The sequence below is a fragment of the Pyrus communis genome, chromosome 8, assembly GCF_963583255.1.
Source record: "Pyrus communis chromosome 8, drPyrComm1.1, whole genome shotgun sequence".
In the NCBI taxonomy this organism is placed as follows: Eukaryota; Viridiplantae; Streptophyta; class Magnoliopsida; order Rosales; family Rosaceae; genus Pyrus; species Pyrus communis.
The window spans coordinates 24,340,124-24,356,380 of record NC_084810.1 but is presented as its reverse complement, the minus strand read 5'-3'; the positions used below and the strand labels follow the sequence as shown (position 1 = coordinate 24,356,380).

Below are 16,257 nucleotides of genomic sequence, written 5' to 3'. Positions count from 1 at the left end.
GGAAACATGAAAGTGTGAAAAATGATTCTCGCGCATGAGTTTGTACTGGAATCCCACTTCTGCCTAGTCCAATATAACAACAAATCACTCAAGGGATATGAATTAGAGATAAAGCTTACGTACATTGCATAGTCATAAAATATGTTTCAGTGAATGACCGTATAATTAAGTGCAAATTCATATTTGATTTAAATAATCATATATGGTTATGTATTTGATTTCAAACGTTATATTTGACTCTTATTTGGTGTGTAGTGGGAATTATATATCACACTAGAGTCAAATTTAACTCCAAATTTGACTTTAAAGTTTTAACTTTTAATTATTAGATTAGACATAACCTAACAAATGCAAATTTGAGTCATAACAAAATAATTCATCTCATAATAATGCAACTACCTTGAGCCACTTAACTAATGTAATTGATTTTTAACTAGATTGGTTCCTTTTGCTGAAGTTTTTACACCTCCTGAAAGACCAATCTATGAAAATTGAATTTTTCAAACTCAAACACAATTTAATAATTTTGCAAATAATAACCAAAATTCAGGGGCTTAGATCTGTTTTTGCTACCAAATATCAACCAAATTGGAGATTTTTCAGTCATCCATATATATCTGTATAGAACACGAACAAATTGACGATGTTGATACCAAGTAACATTTTTATGATGAACCGTCCATTTGTTTGATACATACAAATAATCACAATGTTTCTCACATCTAGAAGAAACATTCCAGTTGAAAAGAGTTCGGTGAAGAAACAAGAAAAATGACAATAATTCAATACTTTTAGATTCACAATAAGTACTGCCATTTGAGAAGAATTACGGAACACGTTAACATTAACATCACAAAGAAAACAAGTATGGCCTGCAGAACGAAAGGTAATCCGCTGAAGGATGAACAATTAAGTCCCCTCGAATATGTTGGCATCGTAAATTTCTCAACAACCTCCTGAGACATTTGAGACGTTACATGCTCTGACCAGATATGACCGCAGCAGAAAAGCTCGCATACTTTATATGTTGCAATTTTTACAGCAGGAACACCTCTTCCGTTTCCTAGGCCATAAAAGTTTACATCCTCAACAGCATTCCCTGCCACCGCTGAGGCAGAGTGAGTTCCATGAACGAAAACATCCCTCGAAGACTCTCGAGACTAATATAGAGGTCCAATGAGCTTGCTGCAAAATGAACATTTTATATAGTTTACAAAGTATTAGTATGTACAGAAGCAATACAATTATAAAAATTGTGTAACGCGGAACATACATAGGTGCTATGCACAACATTCTTGCTTATGATTTAGTTATTGTTTGTTTTCACAAAAAAGTATAACAATTGAAAGTAATAATTGGTTTATATATTTGTACCAGTGACTAGTATATTATGTAATAACTGAAAATTATGGAAACTATCTTGTTGCACCTGAAATTTTTGCGGCCTTCATAGGCACCTTTCTACCTCTGGGGAGGCAGGCCAAAACCTTCCCCTTTAAAGCTCAGATTCCACCCAAATCCTACATTCAAACACATGAACAATAATATCACTTTCGATAATTGCTCTTCAACTAAATTTCTCATTGAATCCCAAAAAGTCCCAAGATCTTGAACGTTCTGCTTGGAAAGACACAAAAATAACAAAAATATCACTCCCGATAATTTCAGCAGTAAAACGGGTACTCAACAGTTCAAATTACTTGAGCGTTATAGTTACAGACACAAAATCAATAGTATTCAAAGGATGCTAAAAGATTATATATTATCTATTGGAAACATAACACATATAGTAAGTCGGACTTGATTACTAGAAGAGGAAAGGAGGAGGGAATTTGAAAAACTTACATTGCTTAAGTTCACTGCGACAGTAAATTGGCGAAGCGTTGCTTAGCCTTGGCAGAGGGTAGATTCATCAAATTATTCTACATCCCCAGCTCTCTAAGGGGTGTAATGTTCCCCAACCACTCTGGTAAAGCCTCCACTCCCTCAAATAGTCGATACATAAAGCAGTTAAATTTAACGAGGCAGAGACTTGAGCTTTGTCCACCCTTTCAAATGTAATAATTCAAGCTGCAATGATCAACCTTGAACATCATGAATGAAGTTGATTCCTGCCAGAACCCGCCAAAGGTGAATTTTATCAATTTCGGGGTTTTAAACCTTTTCGCAGATTTCTTAAATTCGCCAAATTATAAAATCCCTAACTTAGTTTGCAACTGACGATTCTTAACCTAATTTTCTACAATAATGCAGATATTTGACAGTTCATCAAGCTACTTAAGGGATATGAAATATCGATTAAATAATTAACTGAATTCAAGTCATTGTTCGTACGATTCAAAATCTGTTCAGAAATCACTAACTCATAAAAATATCAGCGCAAAATCTTCATAAGAATAATAATAGACGAAAAGCAATTGCAGTAAATCTATATTTTTTATTATATGAATATGGTTTTACATGATTAGAAGCATTACTCTTCCAAGTTTCTAACCATGAACGGGTAATTAAGCTAGTGGTTCAACACTCATACAAATGAACTCAAGAAAGTTAACATATCGATTGATGTTGCTGAAATTAAGAAAGATAACATGTAAAGGAGAATGCCCACATGGTACCAAAAAAAGAGACTTTCTAGCTTGATAAGAACTATAACTTAAAGTACATTTTTGAGAAATGAAGGTAGAGCGAGAAATTTAATATCTTATGCATCAGTACCTGTACTCAGTTTGCACCTATTGAGCATCCTGAAAAAACGCCACGGCATGCCAAAAGAAATATAGATGCCACTGAAGAGGAGGAGGTGCGGATTTGAAAAGCTTACAGGGATTAATTCCAATGCGGAAGTTGCATCCATGAATATTCAACTGTACATACTCTGGTTTTTCCGCAACTCATTTGTTGCAGTTTCTAAAGGCGTTGCGTAGCTTCAATCCAACCGTTGTCCCAGACTCTTAACTAATTTAAAACAAAACGGAGAAGGATAAACAACTTTGGTTAGTTTTCGAAATTTTTTGTGTGGATGAATAAAAGAACAAAAGAGATAAACATTATAACATGTACCCTGCAATTCGATTTCAAGAATTGCAAAACGTACTTGTGATATTCGGAATGTGAGCAATCTTAGGCCAATCTGTGCCGCTGTCCCTGGTGCATTTTTGCTCTAAAAGAGGATGACATCCGGAAATGTCCAGGATTTGTAATTCGGTGAGACGTTGTATAGCTTCGACACTAGGTAAATTCGACAGATTCTTGCAATCTTGAATCTCCAGCTGTGTAAGGGATGTAAGGTTACCCAACCATTCTGGCAAAGTCTCCACTCCGTCAAATGAAACTATCATCAAATCTGTCAGAGAAGTGAAGTGTTGAATCTGTTGAGGCAAGGACTTGAGCTTAGGCCAACCCCACAAGTCTAGCATTGTAAGATGCATCAATGATCCAACTCCAAAATCAGGGAAGGAATCGAGCTCCTCCCAGAACGGACCAATCTGTAATTTCTTCAAGTGAGAAAGCCACCGTAGTCCCGCCGGCAAATATTTTAGCTTTCGCCAATTTCTGATCTCCAAATAACAGAGAGAATTGAGGTTGTCTAAACTTGGAAGAATCTCTAAATTTGGGAAATCGTTTATTGCCAGCCACTCGAGAGAGACTGGGAATTGCAGCCCGCTCACCCAACTTTCTGATCCTTCACAGTATTCGATCCTCAGTTGTTGAAGGGGTATCATTGCGCGCAAATCTGAAACGCATTTCTCCTCAATACTGCTACTTTGGACACCAAACGACGATAGCTTCGGGCATTCACTTATATACAATTGCTGAAGAGAGGGAAAGTGTTGTGGAAGAGCAGGTAAGCTCGATAGTTCATCGCAATACCTGATTGTCAACTTCTGAAGAGAGGTGAGAGACGCGCCGCCTTTAATTTCAATTGATGTCAGATTATTGCAACGCCATATAAACAATTCCACAAGCGAGGTGCAGCCTTGAAGCCCACTCAATGGGCCTGACAAACCACTGCAGTTATGAACAACCAACTTCTGGAGAGAGGTGCAGTAGTCTAACCCACTCGGTAGTCGTGACAATTGTTCACAATGATAAATCTCTAATCTGCGTAGAGATGCCATGCCCTGTGTAATTGGAATCAATTCTAGATTAGGACATCTGTATATACCCAGGTACTCAAGGAAAGGAAGTGTGTCTAGCCCATCCGGCAACTGCCTCAGTTTTTCACAATTACGAATAATCAATCTCTCAAGAGAACCACAAGAACCGAATAAATCGGGGGCAAGATCATAATCAATGACTCCAAAACTTTTTAAGTTAGCCATTCCGCTAATCTTAAGCTCCGTAAGATTGGGTAGATGACCAAGCGGTGGGACTGCTTCACATTTGTTGCATCCAAATAACTGAATCTTCTTCAAGTTGTTGAGCTGTAATGGTCTACTCATCATCCACAATGGAAACTTATCGCCCATGAAGTTTTCAATACTCAAGCTCTCTAAATCAGGATGCGGTTGGAGGCCTTCCAGTACATCCCCCTCGTCATTGTTGTTAGTTGTTGACCTATATCTCGTCCATCTGAGTGTCAAATGGCATACTTTTTTCTTGTCCTCTAGTTTAGCTTTTTTTGCTTCTTCTCCATTGTCTACGTGTTCCAGATTACAAACAACTAATTCACCTTTCAATTCTTTCAAGCCAGCCAACTCTTCAATTCGACGACCAATCTCATTACCCACCGAAAAGTATGGTAATGTTCTAAGGCAAGTCAACCACCTTAACCCCTGTGGAAATTTTGTACTCTCATCAAAATAAATATGCCTCAGATTGATCAAGTTTTGCAATTCTTTTGGAAACTCTTGAAGGGCACAATTTGTTGCTCTTAACGTCTGTAAGTTATAGAGCTTGCCTATAGAGCTGGGGAGTAATTTGAACCTTGTTTTAGAAATGTCAAGATACCTTAAGTGTTTCAGCCTTTCAACTAAAGTTGGAAACTCTTCAATATTAGCATTACTTAGATTCAAGATGCGTAAAGCTTTGAACCGTGGCAAAATATTTATAGGAACTTCACCCTCTTCAAAGACCAGTGATCGCAATTTTCCAGCACTTCTTTCTGGAATTGTTTTCAGTATAGAACTAGAAACTCGAGCAACATGTCGAATCTCATCTGTATTATCTATGCCATGGAAGTCTCCTGTCAAGCTTTCAAATCTGGATACAAGTTTTGCCAAATCGTGCACAAGATCGTGCATCTTGCATTCGCTAATAATGCCATTATAATCCAATGTAGCATCTTGAAATAAGGAGCTCTGCAATAGAATCTCAAAATATTCATTGCCTATATCCTCCATATCTTTACTTTCGCCAAGTGAAGGGCGGAGTAGTCCTTGAGCCATCCAAAGTTGAATCAAATTCTCTCTTTGAATTTCAAAATCTTTCTTGAACATTGAGCAATATGCAAAACATTGCTTCAATGATGGTGATTCTAAATTGTCAAAACTCAACTTCAAGACTGACATAATTCTATCTTCTCCTTTCGGTAGGTTGTTCCATATTCCACTTTCTTTAAACAACAACCATTCAGCAATACTATTTTTAGTGTGCAAAATGCCTCCCAAAACCTGTTGATTGGATTAGAGAGTTTATATCACATAATGATTCATAGAGTATAGTAGTTTTAGCTGAAGTTGATGAAAAATAAAAAGAAAAATACATGACTGAAAAAGAGGGTATAGTTATAATCAGGTTCAAAAGTTTCCTACAACAATGTAGAAAACACTTGAGTTATAACAAAGTATTCATCCAATAATAATGCAGTTGGCTTAAGTCACTTAACTAATTTAACTGATTCCAACTAGATTGATTCTCTTTGGAAGACCATGTAAATTGAATTTTCAAAATTCGAACACAATTCAATCATTTTGCAAATAATATAACTAAAATTCAAACGGCCTGGATCAGTTTGCATACTACATACCAAATATCGATCACATTGGAGACTTTTTAGTCATTCATGTGTATTGAACACAAACAAATTGACAATGTTGGTTTCAAGTATCCATTTGTTTGATACATAAATAACTAAACAAATGAATGAATTGTGTAGAGATGATCTTTTAACCATGTGCAAAATGTGATACTAGCTTCCGTGTTTGTCAAATTCCCGAAATATCCATTAACTAGTTAAAAAAACGTTATATTCTTGATTTGTTGGGGTGATGAATTAATTTTGTTTAGTTTCTGTCTTGTTGAAATCAATAAGCTACTAATGTTGGTTTTTTATTAAGAAAATGTTAAGAGAGACCACACATTTTTTTGCATACCATCTAATGCATAAGTGAGGTGTACATGTTATATTAATTAATGAAAAATCAATCTACGTAAATTATACTTTCAAAATTTGAACTCAATTCAATCATCTTGCAAATGATATAACTAAAATTCGAAGGGATCGACGATGTTGATACCAAGTAAAATATCTATGATATCGGATAGCTAATATCTATGATTTGAAATGAAATTTTGTAATGATGATTTTTAAATGATAATTACAAAAATGAATGGTTCCGACTAATACGTTTGTCACAATGCCTTGTCCTAATTTATAAGTGATGCGCCCCCTGTGGTGGATGCAAGTATATATTGTCCTAATTTATAAATAAAAAGCATGTAAAAAAAAAGTGCAAATTCCAGGTTATATGATATATAATAATAGTACGTACCTTTGCCACCAATGGAATACCACCACAATTTTCAGCAATTTCCATTCCAATTGTCTTTAACTGGGGAACTATATGAGCACTGCTATTTGGGAAGGCTTTCTTTTTCATGATGGACCAACATTCATCCACAGTAAGTTTTTCTAGACCATGTCGTCGAAGTAGTTTTTCTGATATTGATGCAACTTTTGTACTGCGAGTAGTGACAATGATTTTGGATCCCCCAGCAGATTTAAGCTTAAATAAACATTCCATCAAATTATTCCATTTTTCGGAATCTTCGTTCCAAACGTCATCAAGTACAAGTAAGTATCTTTTATCTTTCAACTCTTCATTAAGGAACATAAGCAGAGCATTCTGGTTATCTTTCGAAGGGACTTTTGTCGGATTAAGCTGTTCTAACATCTGGAGTAGAATCAAATTGACATCAAAAGTGTTCGATACACAAACCCATATTTTTGTTTCGAAAAACTTGTGTATCAGATCCTCATTGTAAACTGACTTGGCCAACGTTGTCTTTCCGATGCCTCCCATTCCCACAATGGCCATAACCGCAAGATTTTCTTGATTGTATCTGGCGTCGGTCAAGTTTGTAACTATTTTTGAGACATCGTCTTCCCTTCCAACAGTTATTTCATCTCTGCCAATGAATGCGTTGGTTTGTCTGTCCCATCTATTTCCTCGAGGGGTTGCATCTATTCTCTTGGAAACTAGACCAATGAAAGATGCCTCACCCTTGAGATCTACCAAGGACTGGTTGATGTTCTTAATTTTATGTGCCATTTTCAAACGAAATGCAAATGGATTGGAGAGTGAAAAGAAGTTAAGTACCTTTTTCTTCATATGATTTTGGAGTTCAACCTTACGGCGAACAACTTCGTACTCGAACTCATCCAACACATCGTCAGCTTCCTGAGCTATAGCTTTAAGCTTCCTCACCCACTCCTCCACCACCATGACCCGATCTTGTGGTTGATCGGAAACAGCTTGCAAGAAATCCTGAATGGTGAGTAATGAATGGTGAAGCCGTTTTAGTTCAGCTTTGAAACCCCAAGCAAGACTGAGTTCTTGAGCAGCAAGTGACGCCACCTTCGACAGTATTCCCTCAACAGAAAAAGTAAACACGGCTCCTGCAATCTTCCCTTCCATGCCGATCGATTAAATTTTCTCTCAATTTTCTCTCGAGTAGATGGAAGGAAATTAATACAAATGATGATGTGATGGCTTACACCAACCGCTTGTTTTTATTTGGCATGATCAGTTCTATCAGAATCCAAACCTGCCTATCGAACACATACAATTTAATTCCCACAATAGTCAAAAGAAGCGGCCAAAGCTGGCAAGGCAAGTGCAAGTGGTGACCGATGAGAAGACTTTATCTCTACCGACTAAAATTAATATCCGCCATTCATTCACGATTCATATAAAAAAAATGCTATGGAGATTATTTTAAAACAGTTCTTGTTACCTGATTAAAATAAAAAAGAAGACTCTTTACAAATTTTTTGTTACTTCTTGTTTTTTCATAATAATTTATAATATTAGTATGAATATTAATTGTTAAATTGTAAAGTCACCGAAAATAGATAAAAAAATCTAATTTGAAATAGAATCTCATTATCCTGTCCTGTCATATAATTCATTCATTTCTTCTCTTTTACCAATTTCTCTCCCCCGACTTCTTCTCTCTGAATTTATACTGCAACACGTTGAAAATTATGATTTTATATGTCCATTTCTCTTTATATGAATGTATCTAATACAGATCTAGATGAAAGATTTGGTCAATTCAAACTTACCTAAATTGAATAATCCCAAAAAATTGTTACACTCACAAAGTAACACATCACAATAGTAAAAACCAAACTAACAACTATTTAAGCCAGGTAGCTTTTCGACTCTCATTTTTTTCTTGATCATACTTGGCTGCATGCTTTTTTGCTTCATCATACATCTATGTGACAGTCACACTAGGTTTCACAACACATCATATATTCTTATCTTCTTGTTTTTTTGTTCTTAATTAGAAAAAGTACATGAGGATTATTTTGACGTATCAATAACAATTTATTACTTGAAAAATAACAGTATATTAATATGAGGTGTGTTGTTTTCTTATTCGCATGGCGTAAATGCACTGAGTAACGCACTTAGTCTCTTGTTTTGTAGCTCATGCTTTTGGCGTTCATTTTTGTGAGTTGGTCATTCATAGTTTGAAGTTTAATCTTCGCAAGCAATGTAAACGTGTTTATTTACTCGTATCTTACTATTATAAATACTAGCCTTTTTGGATGTGTTCATGCACGTGCGAAAGATCTGTTTTAATCATGGTGAGCTATGCACGTGAATAAAATTCTATTTTCTTTTCCACATTTGTACTCAATGCAGCTAATAGGCAAGATATAAGACTGATTCTTCCAATCTTATGGTATATGGAACCTTAATTTGTTAAATCTTAATAAATTGTATGTGGAGCAAAAAATAATTCCATAAATCCTAGAGACGACACATATTTAGGGGAGGAGAACAACTTCATTACTGGTGGTATCTTCACGAGGGATTGGAAAAGCTATTTCTCTACCATTTTTGCTCGTGCTAGTGCCCCAAAGATTCTTGGATTTCTTGCAATATGAGATTTAATCCCATAACTCTTATTTTTATTTTACATGCTTCAACGCACTCCCGCCTCGTGTTTTCCACAGAGTGTTGTGCCATGCTACAAAAATTATACGGTCTAGAATGATTCTAACTCATTTATTTGAATGAAAGCTCTTGAACAACCAAGTCCCCTGCCAACCAAACTACAAATTCTCAATTCTTTGTTCGATAGGAACCTCGAAAAAAGTTTTGGGGTTTGAGTACTTAAAAAAAGCTCTAAAAAAACGGAACTACAAGTAAATCTTACTAAAAAGCATATGATGAGCATTTATTTGAGTCGAGCATTTCCAAGTGTGAACTTTTTTCCGAAGAAGATAAAAATTCATTAAATAGACAAGGTTCACAAAGATGGAAAGGGATCCACTCTGGATCCCTTCTACCAAATCCACCTAATCATCTCATCTAGACCTTTGAAATTTGATTCAACGGCTAAAATTATTATAAATTTTAAAAAAACCCCCTATTTTTAGACGTTGAATTAAATTTCAAGAGCTCGAATAAGTTGATTAGGTGGATTTGATGAAAAACATGCGAAAATGATCCCTTTCCCACAAAGATTTCCATGCGCAAGTCAACATATGTGGAGGCTTTAGAAATTTTTTTTTGTTTCAGTCTTTCGGAGGCTTTTTGGTCTAGTTTTTTGTTATTGATGCCATGTCGGTGGTAATTCGAAAATAGAAGCTCGTATTCCTTCCTACAACCACCAAAAAAGCGTGGCAAGTGACCAAATATCACAGAATTTGGTAAGAAATCGCTCAACTGAGACGATTCGCAGCAAATGGGCCCCACGCTTCTCCAACTACACAAAAGAGACACATGGTGGTGCACTGGTGATGCGGCGCAATTAGAGGCCACCCCCCCCCCCCCCCCCCTTTTATGAGGATCTCTCTATATTAAATTCTAGGAATACCTGTTCATCGTATATGTATGATCAGTTTTCGTTAGTTATTATTTATGTTTAATTTTAAATAAAAAAATTTTAAATTTTTTTTATTACACAATATATAATGAACTAGAATATAAAACTTTAATTTATTGCCCTTAATAAGTTAACACATGCACTGCCCAAATTGATGTGTGAGGGATGGACAGTGACAAAACATATCACATGCACTACCCAAATCGAAGCACGAAAACGAAATAATGGGTGGGACTCGACCACTTCCCACCATGAGATTATCTCCAACCCAAAAGGGATCAAAAGATCATGTTTAGCTCTATAGTTTTATAAGAATTATTTTTTAATGAATAGTGTCACGCTATATTTTATACCATCTCCAACCGAGAGAGCCAAATGATCATAGGCCAAAACATAGCCCGTTTGAGAAAAAAAAAACTCATCTTCAACCGAAGGGGGCTATTTTTTAGCCCACTTAATAATTTATTATTTTAATTGAATTAATATTGCTAATTGAATTAAATTATCATGTTAAAATAAGATTTTCGGACATATTTTGAGTGTCACTTGTCGCTAAATGAATAAGGGTATGGTTCTCTTATCTTTATAATAAAAAGGATGTGAAAAATTGGTGAAGAATTGAATAAAATGAGGTAAGATAGTATGGAATAGTGAAAATGATGTAGAAATGGTTTAGGTATTTATAGGAAAAAAATTTAGATTTTTTTTTTAAAATTTCGTCTAAAAAAAAAAATCAAATCTAACATTAACATGACGTCAATTAGCATGGAATTATGGTCCGATAAGGTCCACAAGCCTTTTGGCCTAACCTTCAATTGAAGATGATTTTCGTATCAAAACAGATTATATTTTGGCTTGTGCCCTTTGGCTAATACTACTTATCCTCCCCATGGTTGCAGACGAGAGAAAGTAAAGGTGCTCAGTTATTACATGTGGAAAATGGAAGTGGGAACTATCCTAAAATTCCTGTATGGACAAGGACCTACAAGCTTAAAAGCTTGTGCGACCCCCTAAACCTTACACCCTAAACCTAAAAAAGTTTAAAACAAACGAATCGCCTACGCTGGGATTCGAACGGAGTCCTTGACTTTTAAAAACCAGGGGCTTATCCAATAGAAACAATTAGCATGAAATGGGCCCACAACCAATAAAAAAAATATAATGAAAAATGATCAAAAATTCTGAGTTTTAAGAAAAGAGTAAATTATAGCAATAATCTCAAAACTTTAATTAAATTGGAGCAATGATCCATTAACTAAAAATCTATTATCATTGGTCCCTCAACTCATCAAAATGTGTAGCTATGATCAGTTTCATCAACTTCGTCAAAATGAGTTATGTTGGAATGATCATTTCTACAATTAGGGTCTCTTAACTCATCAAAACGTGTAACTATGGTCCTTTTTGTCAACTTCGTCAAAATTTTGTCAAAACGAGTTATGTTGGAAGAACTATTGATACAATTGGGTTAAGTTGAGAGACCATTGCTCGATTTAGGTTAAAGTTGATAGACCATTTCTTCGGTTAGATTAAAGTTGAGGGACCAATGGTAATGGATTTTTAGTTAAGAAATCATAGCTGCACGTTTTGATGAGTTGGGTCATCAATGGTAATGTATTTTTAATTGAGGGACTATTGTTCTAATTGAGTTAAAGTTAAAAATGATCATTACTACAATTTACTCTTAACAAAAATAATAAAAAGTTGTTGTAATTAAATAATACGATGAGTGATTTTTTTAAAATAAAAATATTTTTAACGTTAAATGTGAACAATATTAAGAATATTTTATTAAGATTTCCAAAGAAATTCGACACATGCTGATGTGGCGTTATTAGAGGCCACCCTTCCCCGGAAATCCGAATAAAAAAATAAAAAGTCAACAAAACCCCCAAAAAATAAAATAAAAATTCATTGCATTTTTCCAATTTTCCAATTTTTATTATTATTTTTTTTCGAATTTTCACAAGAATTAAACGAAGAACACATGCTGATGATGCCCGCCATCAATGCCGCACTCGATTCTTTGCAATCTCAGTGATTCGGTGTCTGATTGATTTGATTGGACCGTCCTTCGTCGATTCCAGCTTTCGCATCTTCGTTTCCGTACGGTATCCCTCTCTCCCTCTTTTTCTCGTTTTCTCTGTTGATTTGGTGTTTCTTAGTAAGAAGCAGATCGTTTCATAATCGAAAATTCGAGCCAGTGTCGGTGATGATTTGGTAATTTTGTGTGTTTGCCATTGTTGTTGCTGCAGTTTTGAGCTGCTTTGCGCCTGAAAAATCTGAAATTTCGGATGATGAGGTACGAATTTTGAATGTGGGTATTTATGGTACGTCTGTTTTGTGATTTTTACTGGAAATTGATTGGAATTGGTTGGATATTTCTTTCTGGGATATGCTAGATCCGTGTAAAGGTTTGGGCTTTGAATTGAGGGAAAGAATGTGGAAGATGGGAGAGAGCCAGAAGTTCCAGCTGGGAACCATTGGGGCTCTGAGTTTGTCGGTGGTGTCGTCGGTGTCAATCGTGATTTGCAACAAGGCGCTTATTAGCACACTTGGTTTCACTTTTGGTGAGTAATGCACCTGTTTGATATGAAATTTGGCATATGTATATATTGGTTTTCTGCTTTGTTTGGGTGGTTGGAACTCTTTCTATGGCACATTTTTTAGTTTTAAGATAGTGTTAAATGATAAATGTCGGTAGAATTTGGTTGCTTCAATACATATAATGTTGGAAAAGAATTTTCTAGTTAATTTGGCTGGTACATCTTAAAAGCTTGAATGTGGTTTACTTTGATGGAAACCGAAAAATGGTTGGTCATGATTCATGAATGTAGAGCTAATTTATGATAACCACAGAGGGAAATACGAAAGATTTGAGTAACATATGCATTCTCTTTTCGTTTGCTTTTTTTGAGAATTCTCGTGTGTATTCTCTAAAGGTGATTCATTAAAAAATTGTGTTACAAAGATCATTTTAATGATCTTTAACTCATATGTGTTCTCTTTTTTTGAGTATCATATGTATTTGTTTTGTTTCTTGTAATTATATAGTTTCTTTAACTTAACATCATGCTAATGATCATGATATTATACTATCGCCTTGTCAATGTTAATTAATATACTAAATCACAATATGGGATATGCAGCCACAACTTTGACAAGCTGGCATCTTCTAGTCACATTTTGTTCGCTTCACGTGGCGTTATGGATGAAATTTTTTGAACACAAGCCTTTTGATGCTAGTTCTGTAATGGGATTTGGAATTCTTAATGGAATTTCTATTGGCCTTCTGAATCTTAGCTTGGGTTTCAATTCCGTTGGTTTTTACCAGGTAAAGTTCTTGTTAGTTTTGCCTGCCTTCCTCAACTTGAGACATGCATTTTTAATGTTGTACTGTATGTGATCCCGTTCGTGCTATGATTATTTACTTCTTTACCTAACGATATTACATTTTCATTTTAAAATCTGTTACTGTTTCAGCAGTTTTAATGTAAATTATCAATTTCTGAAGAAATTTTCTCTTAATTTTCTTTATCAGATGACAAAGCTGGCAATCATCCCTTGTACTGTTCTTCTGGAGACCCTTTTCTTTAAGAAGAAATTCAGGTCAGTGTTTATCATAGATCGGTAGTGGGATGAATTTGTTTGTAGTTCAATCTAGTTTGAATTAAACTTGGGAAATTTTCTATATAGGATGTTATATTTGCTTTCACTATTTACCTGAGTCATTATATTAAGTTTCCATGCACGATTTCTTTGAATTTTCAACTGATACAACTGCATACTGGTTCTGACACTCTTTACCTTATGACAGTCGAAGCGTCCAGTTTTCACTCTCCATCCTTCTTTTGGGAGTTGGGGTTGCAACAGTGACAGATCTTCAACTCAATGCTCTGGGTTCTTTTTTGTCCTTGCTGGCAGTTTTAACAACCTGTGTTGCTCAGATTGTATCCTAAATTGAACTGAGCTTTTCTATTTCATTAGATGCATTGTACACGTTTAATGTTTAAGCAAAGCGCTTTTGATAAAAAAAGAAGGCATATCAATAAGATCTGCATTATTTACTGATTACCGTATGGCATTTTGGTAGTGTTTATTGTTTTAGACCTTAACAGCTACTTCAGATGACCAATACCATCCAGAAGAAGTTCAAAGTTTCATCAACCCAACTTCTGTACCAATCTTGCCCTTATCAGGCAATAACGTTGTTTGTCATTGGTCCATTTCTAGATGGACTTTTGACTAATCAAAATGTTTTCTCATTTGCATATACCCCTCAAGTGCTGGTGAGTATTCAATATTTCCCCAGCGTTGCCTCCCCGGACCCCTTTACGACATTTCTATATCCTTCATTTACCGTGATATTGTCTATGTTGCAGTTCTTCATTGTTCTGTCCTGCCTGATATCTGTCTCCGTAAACTTCAGTACATTTTTGGTTATTGGAAAGACGTCTGCAGTAACCTATCAGGTCCTTGGACATCTGAAAACATGCCTTGTTTTGGCATTTGGCTACATTCTACTTCGTGATCCATTTAGCGGGCGCAATATTTTGGGGATATTGATTGCTATAGTCGGGATGGTGCTCTATTCTTATTATTGCACTCTCGAGAGCCAGAGGAAGGCTAATGAAGTATCCCAACAGTTACCCCAGGTGTGTCCCAATTTTTCATATCCCATTCACACGTTCTCTATATAATTCCCATATCCTTTATCTGAAATAGTAATAGGCACAAACTTGTGCCGATTCATTGGCTAATACTACTTATCCTCCCCATGGTTGCAGACGAGAGAAAGTGAAGGTGCTCAGTTATTAGGTGTGGAAAATGGAAGTGGGAACGATCCTAAAATTCCTGCATGGAAGAACAAGGACCTACAAGCTTAAAAGCCTGTGCGATCCCTGAGTTCATTTGCGGTAGATCAAATTTAGTGGGGGAAAAACTGTTCCGGCGATGAAGATGTTGCTGGAGAGGGGTTTCTATCTGTGGCATTGTGGGTTTATAATTTCCATTGTAGAAGGAAGCTTCAGGTCAAAGAAATGTCTCATTTTTTCCTACTTTATATAGCAGTTTTGGTTATTAATTTTGTCTGAAATGGGTTTGACAAATCGGATTTATACCGAAAATTTTGTGTTGTACCCAAATTTTAGTTGTATTAGTGAAGATAGTGAAAATTGCTGAACCTCAGTATTTGGTCTGCAGATTTCATGAGGTTAGCCCTCTAAATGTAGTTGAGAAAACAAAAACATAATCGCACTTGTACCAGTATGAGAAAACAAAAGCATTTTCCTGGAGCAATGAAGGCATAATTGTGATTACATGTTTTCTCATGCCATGGTGTCGGGGAATGTACGGTTCTTATGTTGTTTGACTGTAAATTTGATATGCACGTATCATTCTACATCAAATTTGATATGGCTCCAGCATATTTAGAGCTCGTTTGGAAGTGATTTTAAGTCAGGAAGTATTTTAAATGACTTAAAACGTTTTTAGAGAGAAAAAAATTGGATTCTAAAAGCACTTAAGGTAGTAGCAAAATGTTTTTGGGTTCTAAAAGCATTTAAGTGCTTTTTCAAATTTTTATCAATGATTGGTTTAAAAAATATTTTCATCAAAAACATATTTAACCATTTTAAAAACACTTCCAAACGAGCTAGTACTTTCAATACAAAATGTAATCACTATAGTACAAAAAGATAGCTCTCACGCCATATTTTAGGGAGGTGTATTCAATTAGACATTGGAGAGATTTTAATAGATTTAAAAATCCATGGATTTTTATGGAGTTTAATTGATTTGCAGAGATTTAATGTAAAAATTTGATTCAATTCTCTTGAAATCTCATATGGAGATGTGAGATTTGTGGATGCTTAAAATACACTACAAAATCTCTCAAATTCCCTCTAATTCCTCAACTTTTTGAAATTCTTTAAAATCAAATTTAAATTTAATACACCTTGAATTTAT

At 35.3% G+C, this 16,257-nt stretch overlaps 2 protein-coding genes across 3 annotated transcripts; one reads left to right on the top strand and one right to left on the bottom strand.

The window, feature by feature from the left end:
• Nucleotides 1-640: 640 nt before the first annotated feature.
• Nucleotides 641-7,985, bottom strand: LOC137743322 (disease resistance protein RGA2-like). Of its 2 annotated transcripts, none has more exons than XM_068483190.1 (6): nt 6,717-7,985; nt 3,098-5,615; nt 2,719-2,958; nt 1,846-2,111; nt 1,430-1,617; nt 641-1,185 (listed from the first exon to the last, which is right to left on the bottom strand). In XM_068483190.1, the coding sequence occupies exons 1-3, from the start codon at nt 7,860-7,862 to the stop codon at nt 2,930-2,932; spliced, it is 3,693 nt and encodes a 1,230-aa protein (XP_068339291.1). In that variant the 5' UTR covers nt 7,863-7,985; the 3' UTR covers nt 641-1,185; nt 1,430-1,617; nt 1,846-2,111; nt 2,719-2,929. The 2 variants fall into 2 exon arrangements, with proteins under 2 accessions (XP_068339291.1, XP_068339290.1); XM_068483189.1 differs by having other exon boundaries at nt 1,430-1,520.
• A 4,233-nt stretch (nt 7,986-12,218) lies between these two features.
• Nucleotides 12,219-15,679, top strand: LOC137742690 (UDP-xylose transporter 3-like). Its single transcript, XM_068482623.1, has 9 exons — nt 12,219-12,401; nt 12,546-12,592; nt 12,693-12,860; nt 13,440-13,624; nt 13,832-13,899; nt 14,108-14,240; nt 14,418-14,579; nt 14,673-14,945; nt 15,078-15,679. The coding sequence occupies exons 3-9, from the start codon at nt 12,731-12,733 to the stop codon at nt 15,174-15,176; spliced, it is 1,050 nt and encodes a 349-aa protein (XP_068338724.1). The 5' UTR covers nt 12,219-12,401; nt 12,546-12,592; nt 12,693-12,730; the 3' UTR covers nt 15,177-15,679.
• The last annotated feature ends 578 nt before the right edge of the window (nt 15,680-16,257 follow it).

Coding starts and splice junctions, on each gene's coding strand:
- LOC137742690 (XM_068482623.1), top strand. CDS start 12,731: ATGTGGAAGATGGGAGAGAGCCAGAAGTTCCAGCTGGGAACCATTGGG. Junction 14,241..14,417: donor CAACCTGTGTTGCTCAGATT/GTATCCTAAATT, acceptor CAGCTACTTCAG/ATGACCAATACCATCCAGAA. Junction 14,946..15,077: donor TATCCCAACAGTTACCCCAG/GTGTGTCCCAAT, acceptor CCATGGTTGCAG/ACGAGAGAAAGTGAAGGTGC.
- LOC137743322 (XM_068483190.1), bottom strand. CDS start 7,862: ATGGAAGGGAAGATTGCAGGAGCCGTGTTTACTTTTTCTGTTGAGGGA. Junction 5,616..6,716: donor GTATTCCATTGGTGGCAAAG/GTACGTACTATT, acceptor TCCAATCAACAG/GTTTTGGGAGGCATTTTGCA. Junction 2,959..3,097: donor TCACATTCCGAATATCACAA/GTACGTTTTGCA, acceptor GTTTTAAATTAG/TTAAGAGTCTGGGACAACGG.